The sequence below is a fragment of the Plecotus auritus genome (assembly GCF_963455305.1).
Source record: "Plecotus auritus genome assembly, chromosome: 5".
Taxonomy (NCBI): Eukaryota; Metazoa; Chordata; class Mammalia; order Chiroptera; family Vespertilionidae; genus Plecotus; species Plecotus auritus.
Window position 1 is genome coordinate 29839885 of NC_137776.1, and position 25300 is coordinate 29865184.

Genomic DNA, 25300 nt, shown 5'->3' on the forward strand with positions numbered 1-25300 from the left:
TATCCAGGCAAACCCTTCTGTTTGGCAAATGAGGACAGTGAGGGCCAGTGTTTAGTATCCTGTCCACAGTCCCATAGCCAGTTGGTGGCCCAAGCCTGAACTAGAACTGGGTCTCATGTGCCTTGCACAATAATATGTTGCCTCTTTAATGCATAACTCTTTAATTCTAGTCAACTCTGCATTTTGGTCAGCTGTCTTTAAATTTTCCCTAGTCAGTTTTTAAACCGTAAGTCTCAAAACCCCTATTTGCCAAGTAAGTTGAAAAATAAACCCTTAGGAAGTTCCACATAAAAACCTTCCCTGCCTAAAATAGAAACCTCCACCCCAAATTCCACTATATTCCATCAGCCGTCAGGATTCATTTTTCTCATTTGCGTCACAAAATTGCTTCTCATGCTCAAAATTCTTTGGAAAAGAGTGTTTTATCCATTTTAAGAAAGCCTGCCTTATGGTCTCCTTGACCAATTTTAATCCCAAGTAATTTTAGAAAAAAATAGAATAGCTGGGTAAAATGAAATATTTGCAGATTAAACTTTCATAGCAGGGAACAATAAAGAAAAATGTACATTTTCAGTTGCCAAACCATATTGTGTTGAGTAATTTGTAATACATTTTGAGAAGTGGGATTGTATTCAACAAATATTTTTATGCTTGTCACGTAAAGGTTTGCTTAACAAATTCTGCACAAGGTGCTGTAGGCCTGTCTAATTTAAATACAACCCATTTTTAAAATCTTAATTTCTCAAAGACTCAAAAGGCATCCACTGCAAATGGATGAAGTATTGAGGGTGCAGGTAAGCACAACTGTGGTCCTCTCCTAAAGGGGCCTGCAGGGGAGACGTAGGTGTATGTACGAAAAGGCAGTGAGTAATATTTTTGATCAGGAAAATAGTGTGATCAAAGCCATGTTCTACAAAAGCAGGATGGTGCTGTGGGAAGTTTATGAGTTCTCCCACCTGTGGAACTGGGTTCAAGTCCCAACACTGCTATTTTTTTTAATATATAATTTTATTGATTTTAGAGAGGAAGGGAGAGGGATAGAGAGATAGATCAATGATGAGAGAGAATCATTGATTGGCTGCCTTCTGCACACCCCCTACTGGGGATCGAGCCCACAACCCAGGCATGTGCCCTTGGCCAGAATCGAACCCGGGACCCCCCAGTCCACAGGCCGACACTCTATCCACTGAGCCAAACCAGCTAGGGCCCAACACTACTATTGATGGACAGGGCGACTCTAGCTTAGTCCATTGATTTCTTAGGCCAGTTTTTCTCATCTCTGCACTCTATCTGGAAAGGCTTGAGGAAAGACTTAGATTGTCTGCAGATTAAAAAAGATAAATAAAAGAGAATAGTGACTGTCATATGCTAATTAGTTAATACACCATAGTTATAATAAATGGACTGAGAATAAGATAGTCTACTCCAGTGGTCGGCAAACTCATTAGTCAACAGAGCCAAATATCAACAGTACAACGATTGAAATTTCTTTGGAGAGCCAAATTTTTTAAACTTAAACTTCTTCTAATGCCACTTCTTCAAAATAGACTCGCTCAGGCCATGGTATTTTGTGGAAGAGCCACACTCAAGGGGCCAAAGAGCCGCCTGTGGCTTGCGAGCCGCAGTTTGCCGACCACGGGTCTAGACACAAACATGGTCCTCTGGCATCACTAAGATAAAGCAAGAAGGAGCTATATTTAGGCCGCTAATTCTTATAATGCTTGTTAATTGCTGGTTTTGTTTGAGAGCTAACTCATGTCAGCTACTGTGCTAATATTCCCATTTAATCCTGTTTTTAAAAATATGTAAGTCCACATTGGCCCATTCTCTTAACAAATATCCTCTATTCTTTTTTTTTTTTTTAATATATTTTATTGATTTTTTACAGAGAGGAAGGAAGAGGAATAGATAGTCAGAAACATCGATAAGAGAGAAACATCGATCAGCTGCCTCTTGCACACCTCCTACTGGGGATGTGCCCGCAACCAAGTTACATGCCCTTGACCGGAATCGAACCCGGGACCTTTCAGTCCACAGGCTGACGCTCTATCCACTGAGCCAAACCGGTTTTGGCTCCTCTATTCTATTATAACAATACCAGAGGCCCAGTGCATGAAATTTGTGCACTGGGGAGAGGGGTCCCTCAGCCCAGCCTACACCCTCTCACAGTCCAGGACCTCTTGCTTCTTACTGCCCACCTGCTTGCTGCTCCTTACCACTTGACTCGCTGTTTCTTAGCGTTGCTGTGGAGGTGGGAGAGGCTTCTGCCACTGCCGCTGCACTTGCCAGCGGTGAGCCTGGCTTCTGGCTGAGCGGTGCTCCTCCTGTGGGAGCGCACTGACCACCAGGGAGCAGCTCCTGCACTGAGCATCTGCCCCCTGGTGGTCAGTGCGCATCACAGCAACCAGTCATTCTGGTCTTTCAGCCATAATGGTCGTTTAGGCTTTTATTATATAGATCACATCAATTTTAATCAGGATGTGGATAACTCTGATAAAATTCTAACCTGTATTTTTAATACATTGTTTAACTTTAGGGTTTGCAGGACAGCCGGGTGAGAAAGGAAACAGAGGCATTCCCGGGTTACCGGGTTTAGAAGGACACAAAGGGCCACCTGGACCACCAGGACCACCAGGTATAGTGGACTTGCTAATAGAAATATCAGGCTTTACATTTCCCTACATCTAAATGTAACAAAAATGTGTTTCTAGACTTTCTGGTATGAATGTGAATCCTGCTCTAATAGTCTTCCAACAGAAATTTGCTTCTAAATTAAACCAAAATGAAGGTGTGTATAGTCAGCCTGTATTAACTAAAAAATATTAACATGCACAAAGTTCCATTTTTGTACTAAAAATTTTATTTTGAAACTACTAATATGTATTGTAAACTTTAATTTATCACAATATTACATATCATAGAAGAAAATCAGATAATGCTTTAGAGGTTTCCAAATTTGCCTCTTTCTTTTTTAAACAGGTTATTGAGTTTGCAAACTAATTTTTTAAACAATTAAAGTAGCCACCTTATTCTCTGTGATCCCATCAAAATATATTACATGGCAATAAATGTTCAGTGTAGAAATCTATTACTTTCCTGCTTTGGTCCTAGGATGATCTTGATATTCAAAATCTAGGCCTGCTGACAAGAACCTAACTTTCTCTAAGTTTACATGTCTGGGTCCTCAGTCTCCTCCTTATATGAAGGCGAAAGGCAGCTAGCAAGTACTCAAACCAACTGGCCTGGCTGCTCTGGATACATAAATTCATGCAGGCAACAAATATTTATTGAGCACCTTTTATCCAGGAACTATGCGGGGCACATGACTGTTTATTTGTTCTCCAGGCCCCAGAGGAGATCCTGGAAGCTCTGGGAATCCTGGAGAAGCAGGCCCCCGTGGAGTGCCAGGAAGCATGGGGAACATGGGGGTGCCAGGTAATGGATAAGATCCTGCTATGAGCCTACATGCTTATGATGGATCCCAGTTCTAGATATGTTGTGTTATTTGTTGTTTTGATTTCCCATTTCTTAGAAAGTTGGTGTAATACAAAGAGATTTGCTTTCAGACAAATGCACTATGTGCAACTAGAACACTAATGAGAAGAAAATAAATATTTACATTGTGTAAAAATAATACATCATGACTACCTGGCATATTAGTGATACCGAAAAGTCAACTTCCTAAAAGAAAGGTGGTTTGTGCAAAGGCTGGAAGTAGAACACTTCGAGATCCCTGTTTTTACCTATTTTATCTGATTTCTTTCCTAATTTCAGGGTCCAAAGGAAAGAAGGGAACTTTGGGACTCCCAGGTCTCCCTGGAAAAACAGGCCTCCCAGGTATGCATGGTCCCCAAGGAGATAAGGGAGAGCCAGGTTATTCAGAAGGCACAAGGCCAGGACCACCCGGACCCAAGGTATATCAGCCAATGAAGTACTTACATTTTGGTGGTAGGGTGAGTCCCTTTAAATACCAACAACTATTGGATTCAATGTGAGCAGAGAAAATTTTAAATATTATTGTATTTTCAGGTAGGTATTTGGGTTCTCTTTAATCCTATCTTCACAGCTGAGGATGCCTATTACACAGCTGTCAACTTCTTAATGTATTCTTGCCAGTTTCAACTCTCAAAGAATTTCTCATAATTGTCCCTGCAATTTAAGTGTGCTGCCAGAAGGAGGCAGTGTGCAAGGACTCACACAATCTGCCAGGGCAGTGTTTGTTTTCTGTAACACAAAGTAGCCAGTCTCTGCTATGGACTCACCTCACACAGACTTATAAAAATAAATTTCCAAACCTTATAATAAAAAACACCTGACTTATTAAACTGTAATAAAATATATAAAGTAAAATAACTTTAGAGCATCATCAAAAAGCAAACAAAATCCTAAGATACATGCATTTATTATAATTGTTTTAGAACTGTACTGAATCAAAATTCCATTACACAGAATTGTATCTTGTCTCAATGTTCTCAGCGCTTGTGCTGTTAACTAGAGGTGTATTTGGAAGCCCTTGCTAGCATGTTGTACCAAGAAACAACCAAACATTTCATCAAACATTTCCATGGGACTCAGCTGTTTTTTTTAGGTTCATTTCCTTCCTATCCTTCTGTGTGTATTTACAATAAAAGCCAGAGCTAGATCACTAGAGAATGATATAAATTAATATAAATCCCCATAATCAGGGGTTTTAGCATGGATTTCCATTCATCTATGGAACCCTAAGAAGTCTGCTAATCTCCTGAAATTGAATGTAAAATGAATGCAAATTTTTGCAGGGGAGAGTCCACATTTTTATTAGACTTTCAAAAGTATATGACTCTAAAATACATAAAACTTGTTGCTTAGGGGCCCTTTTCCCTGACTCTCTTTTGAGCCAATAAAATATTACCTTTCCTAAAGATTTCCACCAATCATGTTCTCCATTGGTAATTACTAAAACTACATCAGAGAAAATGTTTAGAAGCCACACAGACCCAAGAAAGCAACTCTTTATTACTTGGAGCACAAATAAATTTCCTTTGCCCTTGATTTTTAGACTAGGTCCTCAGAAAACCAGGGAGATACCGTTTCCATTGAGATATTTTCTCAGTGAGGAATTGTCTTATACTTAATTAACATTCAATTAATTAATAGTTTCACTTAGATTTAGGGTTTTCATAGGTAACCACAGAAGAGATGTTCAGAACTATGCATTGAACAAAAAATGGGCTCATTTTATCAGACTGGCAAATCATAGTAACAGAGTAGTATATTTTAATCAATTACCATGGAGATTTTGTAAGTAACCATCAAATCCATATGTGCTGGTTTATCATAAAATTGAAATACAGATGTAATGGAGATTTTGCTTTCTTTTTACATATGATTGACATGCATTTATTGGCTTGTATAATATTGGTAGAACATATATTCATTTGGTCTATTTCTTTCCTCCTCCTGAGTTAATTATCACAAGTTGAAATTATACCTTTGTGTGATTATTTACTATCTCCCCACTGGTCTCTAAAGCTCCATGAAGCAAGGACTGTATATATCACACATGTGTATATGGTTAATATATTCCTGGTAAGAGCCAGCTTTGTAGGTGTGTGACCCATGTAGTCACAGAGGTTGGGTGCTAAGAAGGACGGCACACTAGGTTCAGTGCTTTAATGTCGCTGTCTTGAATTGCTTTACCATTTTGTAAAAGGGAACTGAACATTCATTTTGGGCTGGGCCTCACAAAACATGTAGCCCCCCTTTTCCCAGCATCTGTCACAGTACTGGTACATAGCAGATACTCAGTATGAATTGCTAACTAACCAGCTAAATAATAATCCTATATAATAAAAGCATAGTATGCAAAGTGTTCCCTCGACCAGGAGTTTGTCCAGGAGTTCAACCAGGGGGTGAGGCTGGCTGGCGGCTGGAGGAAGAGAGGGCATACCCGGCCGGCAGCCGGCTGCCACTAGGGACCCTACCAGTGTATGAATTTTGTGCACTGGGCCTCTAGTGTTAATAATAATAAATAAATGCAAACAAATATAGTTTATACTTCATTCTGATCACATATCCTGCTTACATGAGAATTTTAAAGGTGTTTGACTGAATTTAAGGGAGAACCAGGATTGCCAGGTGTCGTGGGAATGAAAGGAGAAAGAGGGCCACCTGGGCCACCTGGATATTCAGGGCCTGCTGGACCTGACGGAGTCCCTGGACATCCCGGAAGTCCCGGCCACCCAGGTGAGCATTGGCTTTACTCTGAGAGCAGGAGGCATGACACTCAGCATGACTCTCGGCTCCTAGAATCGTCTCTGTAGACAGAAAGCTATTTAGGCTTTTGTGTTATAATCGCTTTTATTCAACTTTGATCTTCTAATTCTAAGACACTAAGGAATAGAAGATTAATCAAGAGGAGCCTTATTTGCTGATGAGCCAGTTTGGTGGACTGAGATCTAAAAAACTGCTCCCATAAACAAAACTTCTGAGGTGCTCCCCAAATTTTCTGAGAAGTTCAGCCCAGAGACATGAAATGTTAGTTCATTGTCCAATCTTATGATGGTTGTATCAGTTTTCTAGGTTTCCCATAACAAACAACACAGATGGAAATTTATTTTCTCACATTTCTGTAGGCTAGAAGTTTGAGATCAAGGTATCGGCAGGGTTGATTTCTTCTGAAGCCTTTCTCCTTGCCTCATAGAGGGCCACCTTCCCCCCGTGTCTGTCCTCTGTGTCTGTGTCCAAATAGCCTCTCCTTATAAGGACACCAGTCATGTTGGAGTAGAGCCCACCCTAGTGAGCTCATCTTAATTTAACTGCTTCTTTAAAGACCCCGTCTCCAAGTATAGTGATATTCTGAAATATTGAGGGTTAGGACGCCAACATACAAATTAGGAAGCAACACAGTTCAACCCATAACACTGTTGTGGTTCTATTTTTTCTGGCATGTTTCAAGGTCAAACTTTGGCTTTATTTTTTATTGCTTATAATTCAGGTTTCAATTTTTGTTTTGCTTTACTAAAAACAACTGCTAAGCTACTGGGTTGCAGCTGCAGGTCTTACTTAGAGATACCATTTAAATTATCATTTCAAACACTAAAAGTTTCCATGGATTTGCTGTTAATTCCCAATTAAAGCAATAAGTCAGTTATCGAGCGGCCCACGTGATTGCTGTATGAACACTCTTCAAAGTGGTTCAACACATTGCTGTGCTTCTCTAGGGAAGTAGCAACCAAGAAAAAGCCTGAGGTGACAGGTACAAGTCACCTGAACACCAGCGTGAGCACAGTTGACTGTAAGAACCGACCATTTCAGCCAACGTAACCATTTATCTTTCAGTATTTTTTGTCCTTTCCCTCTCTCTCCATTTATAGGAAAGTCGGGTCCTGATGGTGACATGGGGTCAAGAGGAATGAAAGGCTTCCCTGGATTTCCAGGAACAAAAGGCCCTCCAGGTTCCTTCTCTACTTTGTCTATCACCCTTTCCTGAGGGAAGCGTGTTCCCCCTGAGTTTGAACTCTCTGCTTAGCTGTAGCTTTGAGCCACGACTGCTCTTTAAAAGGTAGCCTCCAATTACTCAGTCCTCAGACAGAAGTGCAGAAGAGTGAGGCTAGCTATTTATACCTAATTCAAAGGTCTGCCAACCTAGACATTCCAAAGTGATAATCCTTATGACTGTATTAGTCTGTTCTTAGCTTTCATTGTGAAGTTAGCTGCACGTAACTACAGTTCTGCAAAATAAACACTTTTACCAGAGTTACACACATCTGGCACATTAGGACATTCATCGGAAGGAAGTTCTCTCTTTGAATGACTTTTTTTTTTTTTCAGGCCCTCCAGGATTCCCAGGAAACCCTGGACCAATGGGTATGAGAGGAGACCAAGGATGTGATGGTATTCCTGGTCCAGCGGGAGAAAAGGGAGAAACGGGTACAACTTGCTCATTATCTTGGATTCACTAGTTTTATTTTGCATGAAGTAATTAGTGACAATAATTATTAATTAGCAATTAATAATTAGTAACCCTTCACTGCTCTAGAGATTCTTTTCTGACAGAACAATCTTTAACATGTTCTGGGTATGTGATAATTTAAACTTCCTTTTATTGCCAAGGTTAAATTGACCTAGCAGAATAAATCATATCTACATAATGAAACCAACCACATGTAAAATATTAATATGCCAAAATTACCTCTTTCAGGTTTGCTGGGGGCACTTCCAGGCCCAAAAGGGAAGCCTGGTGTTCAAGGTGAGCAGTTCTTCCTTCTTGGCCCTAGTGATTCACGGGTTCAAGGACAGAATCTAATGTAATATGCTTGATCTATAAAATAAAAACATATGGAATTAAAGGAGTCCCATGGTAAAATAGATGTTTCTATTCTTCATATTCAAGTAAAAATGCTTCATTATTACCATTACCACAAAGTGAATGAATTAGAAACTGTGATCCAATTTCGGAATTTCCTGCTATGAAAGTCTTTAAAAATAAAAAGGCTTCTTATCTGTTTGCTTTGTTGTTGACAGCATGTTTTAAAGGCATCATTTCCTAAAAGGAGAAGGTGAAATTGGTGGCTTCTCAATGAGCATCCCTCCCTGCTCTTCTTAGATGCAGGAATAACGCCAACCCTTTCCCACCTTATCATCTTCACAGCTCTGATTCCAACCCCAGAGCCAGCTTGTGGGTCGCGCTACTCTTGATAAATTCTTTTAACATCTCAGACCTGGCAATTTACTGAGCATATCATTCAAAGCACATACAAGTTTTTCATTGGACAGCTGTAGTTCTGAATGTCTCATGCCAGTGTTTCATAAAATAAGCAGCTGAAGTTTTCCCATTCTGTAGAGAAACCTGCCAGAAGAAACATTAACTTGCTTGTACCTTTTTATTGACCCTTCTCAGCCATGGGTCCTGTGGATTTGAGTATTTTATTAGCAAAGACACCTAAACCCTGGTTATTGATACGCACAAGAACCAGCAAGAAGTAGTCTGATGCTCCTGAGAAACTCAGAGGGGCAGGAATTTCCTCTTGACCTACCAGCTCACCTGTGAACATAGACAAAAGCTGCCCCTTTCTGTTTGTTTCTGGATGATGTGGTCATCTTTGCGGATGAGTTCAATATCCCCATGTTCTCGCACACACTTTCCTCCCCCATGAGCATAAGGCTTTCCCAGTCTAGGTCACCATCGAGTTTTAAAATTATGTCCAAAAGGAGAGTTTCTGTTCCTTTTCCTGGGCTAAGTTCCCAATTTAACCATTTGGAATGAGAAATCTTTAGCATTTAATTGGAAATACAATTTAATATAAAATGATCACATCTTAAGTTTTTCAAAAAGTGTCAAACATAACAAATAGCCTAATTGTGTAAGTAAATGATTATGCACCTCAGTCCCTCTAGGATAACTAAATATGGAGAAGAGTTCATTGAGACATGGAAGGTCTGAATCCTTTTCATTAGTTTATTCTCCCAGATCCTAAAAAGAAACCATGTCATAAAACAAGAAAGAATTTGAATGAAATTGGAACATATAACCCAAGACAGCAACTTGGTGCTTCAGACCCATTGCCAGACCATTGTACAAATACAGTATTTCACAGCTTATAGTGAGCTGAAATCATCTAAACACCTTAAAAGCATAAATTATGGGCATCAAAAAGCTAAAGAACATGGTAGACAAAAGGCTAGATAGTCAATATTCATCCATTTTATTTCCATCCTCATTTTAAGTCTTCCCCACATAATAGCTTCCCAAGCCCTTCCTATGCCAGCAGCCTCATCCCCACTTTGTCTTCCTGCCATCATATCTGTCGCCTATTTTTATGCCACTTACTGTTTCTATAATAACACAAAGATGGGAGAGAAGGGGAAGTTTATTTTCGACTTATGCAGCATTTTCCATTCGTGAATGTCAATGTACAAGTTCTTGAAAGTTATTGAGAAATATTATTATTTAGTAGTGACTTTGGGGCTCTTCTTTGATAAATCCAAAGCTCCTGCCACATCCATCCCTTGCAGAGTAGAGTTTGCCGTATAGGGGAGGAATAACCAGAGGACAGAGATGGGATTACAGCTTTGTCATTCCTTTGCCTGGATTGAGCTGGGCGACACCTCCACTGCACACATCGTTGCCATGAAGTTTTAGCTTTGTGTGCTCTACTGAGTTTTCAGTGATTAAATAATGTCATTTTAATGAAAGTTTACCCGATAATAACAATCGTGGCTTACATTTACAGAACACTTTAGACCTTACACCATGCTTTTCCATCTCACTTTTCCATTTATTACCTCACTGGGTCCTTGAAGACCTGAGCTAGGTCAGATCCTACCTTCATTTTAAAAATAAGAATATGACAAAGTGAAGTGACTTTGCCAAGATCAAATGGCGGCAGGACTTACTCAAGACCTGCATTTCTTTTACCAGCTTATTTTTATAAAATATATATATATGTTGTGAATCTTAACACATTATTAGAGATAACCACAAACTATAACTCCCAGTATAGGGGCATTATGAAAACTTATAAAGCCTTTCCCTTTACAGGAGCAAAAGGAGACCGAGGAGCCCCAGGCTTGCCCGGCCTTCCCGGCAGGAAAGGGACAGTGGGAGATGTTGGGTCTCGAGGACCCCCGGGAGTGCCAGGATTCCCAGGGCCACCGGGTTTCCCTGGTGCAATCATCCCTGGCCAAAAAGGAAACCGAGGTCCACCAGGCCCAAGAGGAAATCCAGGTAGAGGATCTACTTTTAAAGAAGATAAAAGAATGAAAATAATGTTTTCAACTCCCCGTCGTGTGACCTTATTGCTTCTCTTCCCTCCGGTCTTCTCCATTTTTCCATACCCACCGGTTTTCACACAGAGTGACCAAAAGCTGTTGGTATTGTTGAGGCAGATGGTCTGTAAAACTGGTAAATGCCAAATTAGCCTAAAAGACAGAGATGCATCCATTCACCAGTGAGCTCCTGCTCTGTGTCAGGTACGGAGCTGGAGAAGATCCTGCTCTCACAGACCTGCATCGGGGAGAAACCATTCTTGCCTTGTGCCAGGGGCTTCACTGGCGTTATCTCATTCTGTCTTGACCATAATTGCATCACCCTCTCAAGGGGGAAACTGTTCAGGGTAATGGTCAGCAACAGGGTTTGCACTCTCTTCCAAAGAATCGTCAAAAGAACCTGCTGAGCTCCCCAACTTGCAGTACTGACAGGCTCTTTCTGAATACAGGTGAGCCTGGTCCCCCTGGACCTCCGGGGAGTCACATCAAAGGCATAAAGGGAGACAAGGGATTTATGGGTGAGCCAGGCCCAAGAGGCCCACCTGGAACCGTAGGAGACACAGGGCCACCAGGTCCTCCCGTAAGTGTAGAAAATCATTTTGACTTCTTATATTCTTCCAAACCTGTTGCCAGGTTCAGAGGCACAGAGGCAACAAAATTTTCCCATCTGTAATGCTTCTGTGCGGTGCACCCAGGAGAAGACAGAGTCCAGAGGTTCAAAGAACCAGATTCGTAAGCATTACATTTGGCTTCTAAGAGGCTCTTAAAGTGTGGTCCATGTGGGACCCTTCTCTGTGTCACTCCTGACCTTTTCTTGTTTCAATTATGAACAATTCCAGTTATGGAAGCTTCAAAAAAAATGCCTAGGGGTTTGGGATCGCTCTAGAAGACAACATAATTTGTCTCTGTTAATATGCTTTTGAAGTTATGTGTGCTACCCCTAAATGTATATTTTCTTCACATGACATACACTCCAGTGTTTGTAAATACCTGCTATTTCCTTCCAAATACAGGGGTGGGCAAAAGTAGGTTAATAATAATAATTACAATAATTAATAAATAAACAATACAAGAATAAACTGTTTCACATACTCACAACTGTAAACCTACTTTTGCTCACCCCTATATTTTCTCCTCCCAACAAATACCTGTTTGTGTTGCTTTTTTTTTCAAATTCAATTTAAGCTTTCATCAACCCTGCCTCTATTGATATATCCTACTTTGTCAACATCTCCCTTGAAAATGCAGGCCCTGGACAAAGAATATCCAGGAGTGAGAACTCGGTAGTCAGTGGGGTGCCTAGAGGAGGGAAGGGTCTCACTACCCTGACATCCCCGCTTTGTAACACAACCTAAAATCCACTTGGGCTGCTTGGCTGCCACATCCCCATCTTGTCACCGCACAGTGAGCTTACAGACAATGAAAGCCCATGTACCTTTCCCCCGTGAACTGCTACTAAGTTTTCTCCATTAGCTCTCCTGCATGTTTACTTGAGACTTAAATGTGGGACTTTCACATTTACCTTTCTTAGATGTCACTTTGTTCATTTAGGCACATCTTCCTATTACTATCTCTCAACTCAGCCTCTCACTCAATACCTCAGCCCTCTTCCTAGCTTTCTGATTCCTCCGTTTACATCAAATTCTTGGAGACAGATGAAGAATAAGAGTTCTGTCATGGACGTTCTGGGTCAGTAATCGTGCTGCTCTCTTAAGATCCTTGGTATTTGGTTTCCAAAATCTACCCTTTTAAAACCCTTTTTTTTTTTTTTTAATTTGAAAAGTGAGATATTTGTCCTTCTTCAGTCTGAGTATCCTCGTGTTCTTCATGATTCTTTGAAAGTGGCAAACACTGACCCTATGATCACATCAAAAGTTCTCCCCAGGACACTGGGATGTGGAAAGTCCGGTTTGGAAATGTGATCTCTCTTAAACCTTCTGGGGGTTCCACAATCTAGGCTTCCTTCCACACTGGCACTCGAAAGGTAATTCTTCTTGATGGATGTCTAAACTGGCGGGGTGCCTTTACCAGCTTTCTCCCTGCATGGAAGAGCTCACTCCCCACCCAAGGGCTGGGCCTGGCACTGGGCCCTCCTCCCTGGTTATCTCTGCCAGACCTCAGAAGCCTGGGAGTCCTGGATCAGATGGTTCTGTTTGCTCTCCCTCCTTTTTTTAACCTCACACTACCTTATCCAAGCAATAGAACTGCTTCTTCGTTTGGTCTTCTTGCTCCAATGACAGCTGGCTCAAAGGGCAGTCTTGTTGTTCGTGGCATTTTTCATGTCTACTGTTTTCAAGTAATCACATTCTGTCTCAAGACACATGGACTCTGTAGAGTAGATTTAACATACATTCCGACATTCTCTCTTCAGAAGCCCTGTTCCCCCTCCCCTTCCTCTATGTCTTTGCTTGGGCATCTCATGGCTGCAAGAGCAATTCGTGTAAAGCCTCATTTGGAGGGGGCATCTCCTCCCGGGCAGATCATTGCATCCCTGTCCAAAGTGTCAGAACTGCCCTAACAACCTCTTCATGCGCCCATCTCTGGACACTGTTTCTGCCACTCTGACCAATTTGTAACTCTGCCGGCTTAGTTAGAATGACAGTGGGTGCTACAGTTCAACAGCTTGTCTTCATAAGAATTACAAATACAAAGTGTGATTTTTATTCTAGCAGGCTGGTGCCTGCTCTTCCTATCCAATTGGATCCAATACTCACACAGCATTCATGAGTATCAGAGGTTATGTTTGTCTTGGCCTTAAGGTTACCTTTTATTTCTTTTTTTTAAGTTTTTATTATTGAAAACTATAGTCTTAAGGAGATATGTAGGTGGCGGAGGAATTATAGGAGGTGAAACAGTGATTGCAAAGTTAAAATGATGTCTCTTAACTTCAGCTCGTTTTTACCTATCATATTATATCCCATTTTCTTTTAATGTTCTGATTTTTAAAATGTGTCTGTGGTTCTGCTCTCTTTTACTTGAAATATAGGGAGCCCCTGGTACTCCAGGTCTGCCAGGGCCCAGAGGTGACCCTGGGTTCCAAGGATTTCCAGGCATGAAAGGTACTGTTTTGTGCACTGCTCTTTGGATGCAAATGCAATGACTGAGATTCACAGTGTAGGTCACACACGTGTTTACTGAACTCCCAGTCATCCCTGATAGTTAGGATTATACAAATAAGACCTGTGTTAGTGAAGAGGACTTAAAAATTAAAACCATACCTTAAAGGTGGAAACTATAGGAAAACTAAATAGAAACCGTTTAAAGTGGTTACCTTTGAATGTACTGATGTGTGAGGGTTAGGGGATGGGGACCTACATTAATAGCACCAGCATTGCTTGGGTTATTTCTTTTACCTTGTGCATGTGTTACACGTTTAAAAGCTGAAAATCTAAAAGAATATTCATCAAACTGTTTATTAGTGGGGGAGGGTAAGTACATTTTTATATGTAGGTTTCAGTATTTTTTTATGGGGCACATGTATTATGTTTTTAATGAGGAAAAAAACTATATTTTGGGGATTTTTAAGTTTAAAATGTTCATCCCCAGAAATGTAAGCTTCAGGTTTTAGAAATTCTCCAATCTTCCATAAGGGTGCTATCACCTTAAATAAGGTTTTGACTATGGGATTTGTTGTCTTCCCTGGCTAAATCCTGTTTTATTTTGTGTATGGCAGGGAATCTATTATTTGGTCACTGTTTTATTGTATCTCTTCTACAAATATCATGTAAGATGCTAAATAACAAGTGTAGCCAAAGTGAATACAGCCACAGTTTCACAAAGGAAAACGTTTTCAAGGACTAAGGCAAAGAGAGCCTTTTTCATGCAATTCAATCACTGACTCCACAAAAAGCACATTAGCTAAGAATAAGTCAAAGCAAGTGATTCTGATGAGTCTCATTAGACATTGGGTAGGTGACTACTGGCAGGCAGCCTGGGAAAAATGTGTGCCACCTGTCACTTCCCCAGTCTCACATTAGGAATATCTAAGGATTGAAAAATTACATAAAGGCCTCACTAAAGAAACATTCTGGGGAGATATTTAGAGGTATTTAGAGGGGAGATTCATAAAATCCAGTTCTCTTATTAAAGATAGGGTATCCAAAAAGTGTATACACACACTTTGAATAATTATAAAGGCAGTGTTTATTAAAATACATCTCATTTTAAAAATTGAGCTATTAGCTGTTAAAGTGTGTATGTTCCATGAAACATTTAATCACCCTCAGATTTTAGAATAAGACCATCTATCATCTGGCACTACTGAGTTTACACTTTTTTTATTTAGAAATTATTAATCCCCAAAGGGAAAGATATTGAGGCTTCTTCTGATGTATATAAATAAATATTGACACTTTCCTCAAGTTCTGATATCAAGTGGATAACTTATAGTGTAGTTGCCAGTTAACTTTTGGTCACTGTTTTATTGTATCTCTTCTACAAATATCATATTTAGTATTAAAGTCTTTCTAAGTAATCGGTGTAATATCTACATTATGTTGAGATTTTTTGTAAGAGAGTATTTATACAAATCAATGGTTCTTGATACCGTTGTTGTTGTTGTCAAAGACTGGGAGAGAAATCTTACCACTTTGATAGTTTATATCAAAACAGATATTCTCTATGTACTCATGAGAGTTCCTAACATAATTAACTCTGGGCTGTTAGAAGCTAGAGTAATAAGCTGAGAAACAGATAACTGTGACAACCAATATAACTTAGCAGGAAGTGCTAAAATAGAATTCAATGTCACTTTGTTTTTTACCTTAAATATTACATTGAATTGCTTTCTGAACTTAGTGAGCTCTTAGAAACTCTCCCCCTTCAATGCTAAAATAAAAAATCTTAATGCTTACTTCTAGAATAGTTTTCAATAGATATTAATTATTGGGTCCAAATGAAATGCCAAAAGCCGTATGAATATCTGTCACAGAGTTTATAACTTCCAGTCACAATTTCCAGTATCTAGCTAGGAACCCACTGTTCTAAGAGGAATCACATTGCCCCACCCCCCTTTGTTTTAAGGAGAGAAGGGTAATCCAGGATTTCCAGGATCAATTGGACCTCCAGGGCAAACTGGGCCAAAAGGGCCACCAGGTAAATATTACTGCCTTAGTATTGCTCTCCGTGAAGAAAGGGTAGCTCATCAATAAAGCCATCATCTTCTTATGTTCATGTCAATAGGTGTACGTGGAGACCCTGGCACAGTTAAGATCATCTCCCTTCCAGGAAGTCCAGGGCCACCTGGCCGAGCTGGAGAACCAGGGATGCAAGGAGAACCTGGGCCACCAGGGCCACCGGGAATCCTAGGTCTGGGACTGGAAGCATTGACTTGGATCACTAGGAAGTAGTTGAACTAGCAAACAGTGCTTCACAGAAAATGTTACACACTGTAGTGATTTTTATAATCTGTTTCAAATTGGAGCTCATTTTAGTCTTGAGCAGTTGTGCATGGTATAAACTTGAGTTAAGTACATTCTAGGGCACTTAGGGTTGTTGTTTTTTAATTAAGGTAAAGGTATTCTGTCTTCTCTAACAACTGTTAGTCTTAGAGCTCTATTTCTGATCACCTGAATAAACCTGACTTCTATGTATTGGTACGTTTCTAATACTTTGTATAGCACTTGGAAAAGTAATAAATACAAATGTAAGATTCATCGTATGGAAGCTTTTCAAAATACTAGTATTAGTGTATGAAAATTGAACTAACCCCTTTATATAGGTTCAGGATATTATAATAGACTTCTGAATGGAATTATGTTCTAAGTTTGCTTGAATCACCTGGGAGATGACATATTACTTTGATCAATACAAGGGTATAGTGAATTCTGGAATAGCATAAATCAAAATGGCAGCAGTTTTAAAATGTTGTATTTCTTATACTCCTAGTTCATTTCTAAGGGGCTTTTTTCCTGGGAACGAGGGTGTAACAAATTGGATGACCAACTGTCCCAGTTTACACAAGGCTTAGCTTCTGCTCAGTTTGCAACACACTGCTGAAACTGGGGACGTCCCAGATAAACTGGATGGCAGACTGCCCTACCTTTTATCCTATATGAGTTATTCAATACGATGTTGGTTTTTCTGTTTTGTTTTGTTGTTGTTGTTTTATGTGTAGGACCCTGTGGGCCAAGAGGTAAACCAGGCAAGGATGGAAAACCTGGAACTCCTGGACCACCTGGAGAAAAAGGCAGCAAAGGTTGTAAAGGAGAGCAAGGTAAATGGCTGGCTTATTTCCTTCACTGGAGAGCTGTTTCAATAGACAGAGAAGTCTTACTTGAATATGTGACTACAATAATAATCTACATCTTTCCATGTGTGCTGTTCAAATTAGACTGAAAACCAGCAGCAAAACACTCATTTGGAAGATAAAATCAAGAGTTACTGGAATACACCAGGTTTTCTACTTACTAACTAGACAAATAGACACCAAATTAGTTTGAGGACATTTAGTCCTCATGAAGCACTAATTCCATTTTCATAAAGGCCAGTGCTGTTTTTAATTTATAGGAGTACTTAGTGAATAATAGCTACTTATGGGCATGTTATACAAGTAGAGAAATATTACCTTGATATAAATAGAAGAGCAACTCGGTATCCTTACTTAGGAAAGCCATGTGTTAACTTTCTTGATTACAACTCAATAACTCTGGGCGGGAAAAAGCCTCTTAAATATTTTAGTCTGAACATAAGCTATAGGTTCACCTGGGTCAAAATCTACCTTCTGCAAAGTTTCAAAAGCACCTCATACAAACTACCTAGATGTCCAAATCTTATATTTTAGGATTGCTGATTTTGTTAAAATAAGAAAAAATTCTAAATGTGATTTCCCAATTATATGCCCAGATCTATTATAATAAGGCTATAAAGAGTAGATATTTAAATCTTTAAAAATTCAAATGTGCTAATGTTAACTCTATCAATTTCATAATAACTCATAATTTAGTATTGTCATGAGTGTACATTAGAGCACTATTGACTTTCCCTTCAAATGTCTTTTTCAAGTGGTTAAAAAAAAAAAAAGTCTTACTAATAATTCTATTGATTAAAAAAGTTTACTGACCAAGTTAGTTCTTTCAGAATGGGACCACAGCAAGAGCAAAGTTACTACAGTACAGATTGTGTCGAGAATGATTAGCAAGTACACTGGTGGTTCCCAACGTGGGGCACACACCCCACAGGGGGCAATTTGATTTTTGAGGGGGGCAATTTGAGAATGAGTTATTAACAGTGAGGTTTTTGCATTTCTTATGGTTCTAGGGGCCTTACCTATTTATACAGTATATATATATATTGTGACATATTTATGCATTTCAGTTCTCTATATGTTCTGAAACTTTGCTAATTTTTCATATTACTTCATATTACTATTCTTTTTGAACAATTTCTTAGTGATTTCTTCCTCTGTATTTCAACTGTCCTTTCTTATCTTTCATGGATGCCATGTTCTTTGGAAGCTTGTTTAGACCAAGTTGATGGCTTTTAGGCTTCCTGCACATGCATAATTATTCACTTTTTGAATAATAAGAATTATATGTCACGGGGGGGGGGGTGCATCAGGATTTTAGAGATGCTTAGGTAGGGCATGGCCAAAAAAAGGTTGGGAACCACTGAAGTAGACATAGTTGGTCCTAATGCTATAAAAGACCTCCTAATAATGAGAAAGGGATCTAAGAGTCAAACAATATTGGTCTAAACTGAAAGCCTTGAACTTTTGTGGAAATGCAGAATATCCTCGGATCATGCTGATTTGCATAATCACTCGAGTTTCTTGTCATGCTTAGCTAATCACTTCACAATTCCTGTGCAGAGACCTGAAGGGAATCTTCTGCTTAGAGCCAGGGATAGCCCCCTGCAAAAGAGGGTAGATACTAGAAACAGTGAAGACACCTTCTCTATCTGATATATTTAAAACAATGGCAATCTGACTTTTCAGGACTTTTAAGAATTTGGATATGGCCTATTTTTAATTTCAAAGACTGACCCATGGACCCCGAAGATAGAAATGAGTGAGGAGACTGAAAAGTATATATAATATTGGGGCTTTACCAAATCCTTGTGAAAAGTATTGACTTATAATTAGGACTAAACTAGGACACTGCCTGACTCCATGGCCTGGTTGTTTATGGGGAACAATACCTCCCTTGACTCACTAGGCCAAAAATCCAAGTGTCTGCTGGCTCTGCATGTCCTTAGAATTCTAAAGAACCATCACCCAGATCAGGTTGGGGTGGAGGGTCAGGGTGCAGTGGCAGCAGAAATGGATCAGGGGGAATGGGGGTGGCTAGCCTCTGCCAGTATCATAAATAATGGGTATTTGATGAAGAAAGGGAGAACAGGAGGGATGAGAAAAATGGATAGTAACAAAGGTGTATTAATTAGCCTACTCAAATGCAGAGAAAATTTACAAAGTAAAAAAAGTACTCTTGTTTTAATTCATATAAATAAACTCTTATCACAGAACAAAAAGTCTTGTTTTTACTTGCGTTACTAATTGATCAAAAACATTCTTGAAGTTTGCACCTTTGAAAGGAACTGTCAATGTTTTCCATGTTTATTGAATTTATGAAAAACTTATGTAATTTCTTATCTTCTTGAATAGATTTTCAAAGCATAGATATTTGACTTCTTGTTCCCATTGTATGCATTGATTTATGCATAAAAGATGTACATAAGACCTACCAGAGGCAGACCACTGTGCTAGGCACCACAGGGAAATACAAAGCTAAAGAAGACCTGATCTCAGAACACTCATAAGATATACACAGGCATTGTATTTGTAATATACAATGTATGTGCATTATGCGGGATCTATAACAGGCATTGTGTGACATTATTCAGCATCTAATAATATTGTTTGACCATTTTATAAGCCACTATTCTGTGACTCCTTTCTATATTTGGGGCTTATCAGATATACACAAACATTTAAATTAGTACTTTGGAACAAGTTTGAGGTTGTTTGTGTTGCAACATGTATAATGTGTTTCTTGAAGGACCACCTGGATTCGATGGACGGCCAGGTTTGAAGGGGATACCTGGTGACACCGGACCACCTGCAACCAGGACAATGATGAGAGGCTTTATTTTCACCCGGCATAGTCAGACCACAGCAATTCCTTCCTGTCCAGAAGGAACAGAGCCACTCTATAGTGGGTTCTCTCTTCTTTTCATACAAGGAAATGAACAAGCTTATGGACAAGACCTGGGTAATGTCCCAGTCCAAGTTCCCACTCACTGTTCCAAATACAGATTGTAAATTTTTATGGTATGTGGTGCTTCGCTCTGAAGTACCTTGGGTACGTTACAGTATTTTTTAAAGAGAGTAAACAAAACATAGGCCTAATATCTAATTTTTATTCAAGAATGTAAAGCTTTTTAATTGTAGTTGACATACAATATTATTAGTTTCAGGTATACAACACAGTGAGATTTCATATTTATATACCTTACAAAGTGATCATCATAAAGTCCATTATCCGTCATAGTTATTGTGATATTGACTGCATTCCGTATGCTGTACTTGACATCCTGTGGCTTATTTATATAAGTTTGTACCTGTTAATCCCCTTCACCTTTTTGCCCATACCACCACCACCCAAACCTCTGGCAACAATTAGTATTTCTGTACCTTTGTTCATTTGTTTAGTTTTGTATATTCCACACATAAAGTACTTGTCTTTCTCTGATTATTTCACTTATCCATGTTGTCACAAAGGGCAAGATTTCATTCTTTTTCATGGCTAATATTCTGGTGTGTGTATGTACATATATTTCTTCTTTATTCATCTATTGAACATCTAGGTCGCTTCCGTATCTTGGCTATTGTAAATAATGTTGCAGTGAACATGGGGGTACATATATCCTTTTGAACTAGTGTTTCATTTTCTTCAGATAAGCACCCACGGGGTGTGGCAGGGCAGGAGCCTCTTTGGACGGGTGCTAACCTGGGTGGGTCCTCAGGGAAACGCCAGGGTGGGGTGAATAGTGTTCTCGAGGTTAATGGAGTGTCAGAAATGGCACCTGCCACTGTCAGACCAGCGAAGAAAGGGGAGAGGGGAACAGCGCCTGCCAGCACCTCTGACTCAGGAGAAAGTTCCAACAGATCCCTGTTGCTCCAGCACAACCCTAAACTAGTTCAATGTATCACCTTCACATATGACCTAGGTGCTTTTCAATCTGCTGCCTCTGTGCCAGGACTCAAAAGAGCACAACCTGGGTTTCCCTTTGGCTCTCCCAGATGTAAACCCGGCTGGTTTTCAAAGCCAGATGTTATAGGGGCTCCTCTTTCTGATTTAGGTCTCCCAGGCTCTCGTGGACCCCTAGCTCTTTGGGGAAGATCTCTGTGGTTGTGATATCACTCCTCTTTGTGAGTCACCGCTTGGGGAGTGGAAGATAGGGTAGGTCCTGATTAGACTTAGTCTCTACCCCTCCTATCCATTTCAATGTGGCTTTTTAAAAAATATCAGTAGTTGTAGAAAATCTGTTCTGCTAGTCTTCAGGTTGTTCTCAGAAATAGCTGTTCTATTTGTAGTTGCAGTTTTGGTGTCAATGAGAGGAGGTGAACTCAGGAACTTCCGTCATCTTTTATATATATATATATATATATATATATATATATATATATATATATATATATATATATTGATTTCAGAGAGGAAGGGAGAGGGAGAGAGAGATAGAAACATCAATGATGAGAGAGAACCATTGATTGGCTGCCTCCTTCATGCCCTACAGTGGGAATCAAGCCTGCAACCCAGGCATGTGCCCTGACCAGAAATCGAACCATGATTTCTCCTGGTTCATAGGTTGACACTCTACCACTGAGCCACACCTGCTGAGTGCTACTCCGTCATCTTGAACTCGAAGCCAGGAGCCTTGCTCTTAAATGCCAATATAGCTTGTCCTGTTCAACAAAAACAATTTTCACTTAAATCACTTTTTTTAATCTTAAAAGCAACATCTTTTCTAAAGCTTTATCTGGCTATTAGCTATTATATACATATCGAGAACTAGGAATACTTTGAAGCAAAAACATTTTTCCAACTAACCTCTACCAGTCCTCGGGAAAGAGCCACGAAAGTATTATGGATAGGACAAAGAGGAATCTTTAATTTCTATCATTTTTTAAACTTATATAACACACTTTGTTATATAACTCTTTCGTGTTATAACTTTTTTAAAAAATTCTTTATTGCTTAATGTACTACATACCTGGTAAGTCTCCTTTTCCCCCCATTTACCTCTCCCTAGCCGCTCCCACCCCTCAGCAGTTAGAACTCTTTAGTGTTGTTTTTCTTCAGTTTTTGCCATAGATTATGTTTTAATTCGTCTCTATCTAGTAACAATATTCAAAATAGTTTTAATGTTACTGAAAGTGATACCTAGTCTGATGTTTTATTAGGAACTCTTGGAAGCTGCCTACAGCGATTTACCACAATGCCATTCCTATTCTGTAACATCAATGATGTATGTAATTTTGCATCTCGAAATGATTATTCATACTGGCTGTCAACACCAGCTCCAATGCCAATGGACATGGCTCCAATTACTGGCAGGGCCCTGCAGCCTTATATTAGCAGGTAAAAATTCAATCCTTTAGTTTTGTGATGAAACCAAGTAAATTACTCAATTTGTAATCACACTGTAAACAGCACATCACAGTGTAAAAAGTGGCAATGCCACCACATTCTTTGTGTCATATTACAGATGCACTGTCTGTGAAGGTCCTGCGATTGCCATAGCCATTCACAGCCAAACCACTGACATTCCCGCATGTCCCCATGACTGGATTTCTCTCTGGACAGGATTTTCTTTCATCATGGTAAGGAAAAAGGGACAGCAAATTCACAGTAAAAACTGCCTATAAAATCCTAAATGCCCCCAAAATGTGACTGTCATCAATTCATATGTCATGAACATTTGCTTGTAAATCTGAAAATATACTCTCTTTTAAAAAACCAGTAAGTTGGGACGGGGTGGTTTGGTAAAAAATGGAGCATTTGAAAAAATTTCTCAGGAAATTACAAATTCTAAATAAGACATTTAGGTAAACAGTAACTACAATATTGATAATAAAATGTCTATTTATTAAAATGTGGTACATATTTTATATACATACTCCATAATCCTTATGAAAACCCTGCAAGATAGTTGGGTTTTCATCTACAGATTTACATTAAAAAAAGGAATAATTTCCCCAAGGTCCCACAATAAGTAAGTAGTAAAACTAGGATTTGCACCTAAATCTGTCTGCCCCAAAATCTTTATGCCTTATACTGTTTCTTTGGCATTCATATGAAGATGGGAACTAAGAGAAATCGCCTTTTAAAGAAAAATTCCCCTGATATAAGTGCTAAATGAAGAAATCTATGAACTGACCATCTGTGAGTCTGACTGCTGTACACATGTAGTTACTGGTTATTCATATTCTGTATAGCATCATTTATGAGACATTATTCCCTCTTCTTTACTCACAAATGTCCATTGTTTCAAACATCAACACCTACCATATGCCATGAATGGTCTAGGTCCTAAAGATACCTGCAGTGAACCAAAGTTCCTGCTCTGTGGAGCTTCTATCCTAGTGGAGAAGGTAGACAATAAACAAGAAGACACAATAACAACAGAAATGAGCACAGACGGTAAATGATCTATGAAGGACATAAGGCAAGACAAAGGGAGAGGCTGTGAGAGGAATGACATCAAAGAAAGCCTCTGGAAATTATCTTTAAACAGATCTCTGAATGACAAGAAAGAACCAGTCACATGGGAAAAGAGCATTCTAGGCAAAAGAAAGTTTTTAATTTCTTTTTGATGACTATAGTTCAACTTGGCAAGTAAATGGAATGCTAGCAAATCTGAGCAAAGAAGCGTAAGAAGCTAAATTCATGCTTTTTTTTTCTTGTCGTCTATTACTATATATATACATATATAGTAATAGAAGACAAAATGCCATATATATATGGCACTAAAAATTTCAACACCATGCACAGAATTCTTATTCTGATATTTTCATTGTGATAGTTCACAAGTGCAGGTTCTGAGGGCTCTGGGCAAGCACTGGCATCCCCAGGATCCTGCTTGGAAGAATTCCGAGCCAGTCCATTCATAGAATGTCATGGAAGAGGAACATGCAACTACTATTCAAATTCCTACAGTTTCTGGTTGGCTTCATTAAACCCAAAAAGAATGTTCAGGTAATTATTCAAAATCAAATTTAATCTAATGACTCAACTGCAGAACTATTAAAAGATTGCCTATGTTAGATTTTGATTATCTGTGTGTTGATGTACTCATATTTTTAAAAGCTCCCATACCAATAAAATCTTGTTTAGCTTGGCACTTCTAGTTTATAAGAATCAACAGGTAGCCGAAACCGGTTTGGCTCAGTGGATAGAGCGTCGGCCTGCGGACTGAAAGGTCCCAGGTTCGATTCCGGTCAAGGGCATGTACCTTGGTTGCGGGCACATCCCCAGTAGGAGGTGTGCAGGAGGCAGCTGATCGATGTTTCTCTCTCATCAATGTTTCTGGCTCTCTATCCCTCTCCCTTCCTCTCTGTGAAAATCAATAAAAAAATATATTTAAAAAATAAAAGAATCAACATGTAGCCATGGTTTTGAACTATTGTACCAACAAAGGCATCACTAGATGTATTTAACCCTTTGTACGCCATAAGCGTCTATAGCATAAAAACAAGATGTGGGGATGGTTTCCGTTTTGGATGCATGGCAGTTAACTGGTTAATATTTAGATATAGATTGATAGTAAATTACTGAATAAAACCATTAAATGATCTGCTAATTTTAATTTATTGTATTGGACGAGTTTTAAGACAGGCTATTTGAAAAGTAGGTGTAGTTTTCATTACAAAAAGATGATCTGTATGTTTCCTCTGTGCTCCCGAAATACAACTAAAATCATAACATGTCTACATATATACCTTTTCATAAATATACCTTCTATAGTAAAGTTTAGATGAGATATAATATGCATTAAGAAAACTCAAACCCAACAAGCATTTCCTTTTTATCTACAAATTGATGATATTTGTCTTGTCTTTTCTTTCTTATTTATTTATTTTCAGAAAACCTATTCCATCAACTGTGAAAGCTGGGGAGTTAGAAAAGATCATAAGTCGCTGTCGGGTGTGCATGAAGAGAAGACAATGAAGAAATCAATGAAAATAGAAATGTTATTTTTCATCTTAAATAATCAAGTAATGATGCATTTATTGATTAAGTATTTAAATTCATTTATTTAAGTTTTTTTTTTTTCTCTAACCAAACAAGATCGCTCTATGATGGCTTGGTACAAAGTTTCTATTGGTTTCTCCACACAACAAAGCATTTATTTTAAGTTAGCTCTGTGATCCTGATCTCTAAATCTGTGTTTCAAAGTCCCTATGGTAAAGCAGCAGAGTTTTCACAAAATATCACTGAAATTGTATTCCATTTAGATCCAATGCACTATCTAAATGGTGACTGTACAAAGTTTGATGTGACAAGTGAAGACCTATTTGGGCCACTAAATTCCCAAGATTTGCCCCCTTCTA

General features: G+C 39.1%; 1 protein-coding gene and 1 long non-coding RNA gene across 3 annotated transcripts in view; one reads left to right on the plus strand and one right to left on the minus strand.

Moving 5' to 3' along the window:
• COL4A3 (collagen type IV alpha 3 chain) overlaps positions 1 to 25300 on the plus strand; it is a gene marked incomplete at its 5' end in the record, with an annotated part of 120583 nt that overhangs the window by 92992 nt on the left and 2291 nt on the right. The window contains 18 exons of the mRNA XM_080670483.1: positions 2537 to 2635; positions 3346 to 3435; positions 3775 to 3914; positions 6099 to 6225; positions 7356 to 7436; positions 7813 to 7911; positions 8183 to 8230; positions 10523 to 10708; positions 11199 to 11329; positions 13736 to 13808; positions 15772 to 15843; positions 15931 to 16056; positions 16865 to 16963; positions 19743 to 19955; positions 22151 to 22328; positions 22456 to 22570; positions 23773 to 23945; positions 24833 to 24964. Coding sequence (XP_080526609.1) covers positions 2537 to 2635; positions 3346 to 3435; positions 3775 to 3914; positions 6099 to 6225; positions 7356 to 7436; positions 7813 to 7911; positions 8183 to 8230; positions 10523 to 10708; positions 11199 to 11329; positions 13736 to 13808; positions 15772 to 15843; positions 15931 to 16056; positions 16865 to 16963; positions 19743 to 19955; positions 22151 to 22328; positions 22456 to 22570; positions 23773 to 23945; positions 24833 to 24917 — 2135 coding nt within the window. The 3' untranslated portion in view covers positions 24918 to 24964. The remainder of the gene's footprint in view (positions 1 to 2536; positions 2636 to 3345; positions 3436 to 3774; positions 3915 to 6098; positions 6226 to 7355; positions 7437 to 7812; positions 7912 to 8182; positions 8231 to 10522; positions 10709 to 11198; positions 11330 to 13735; positions 13809 to 15771; positions 15844 to 15930; positions 16057 to 16864; positions 16964 to 19742; positions 19956 to 22150; positions 22329 to 22455; positions 22571 to 23772; positions 23946 to 24832; positions 24965 to 25300) is intronic.
• Positions 1 to 25300, minus strand: part of LOC308249304 — a 39674-nt gene that overhangs the window by 9549 nt on the left and 4825 nt on the right. The window contains exons 2-3 of one of the 2 annotated variants that reach the window (XR_013960703.1): positions 21581 to 21652; positions 8174 to 8302 (exon numbers count right to left, since the gene is read on the minus strand). This is a non-coding gene — a long non-coding RNA (uncharacterized lncRNA). The remainder of the gene's footprint in view (positions 1 to 8173; positions 8303 to 21580; positions 21653 to 25300) is intronic. The other variant, XR_013960702.1, reaches the window with a different exon arrangement.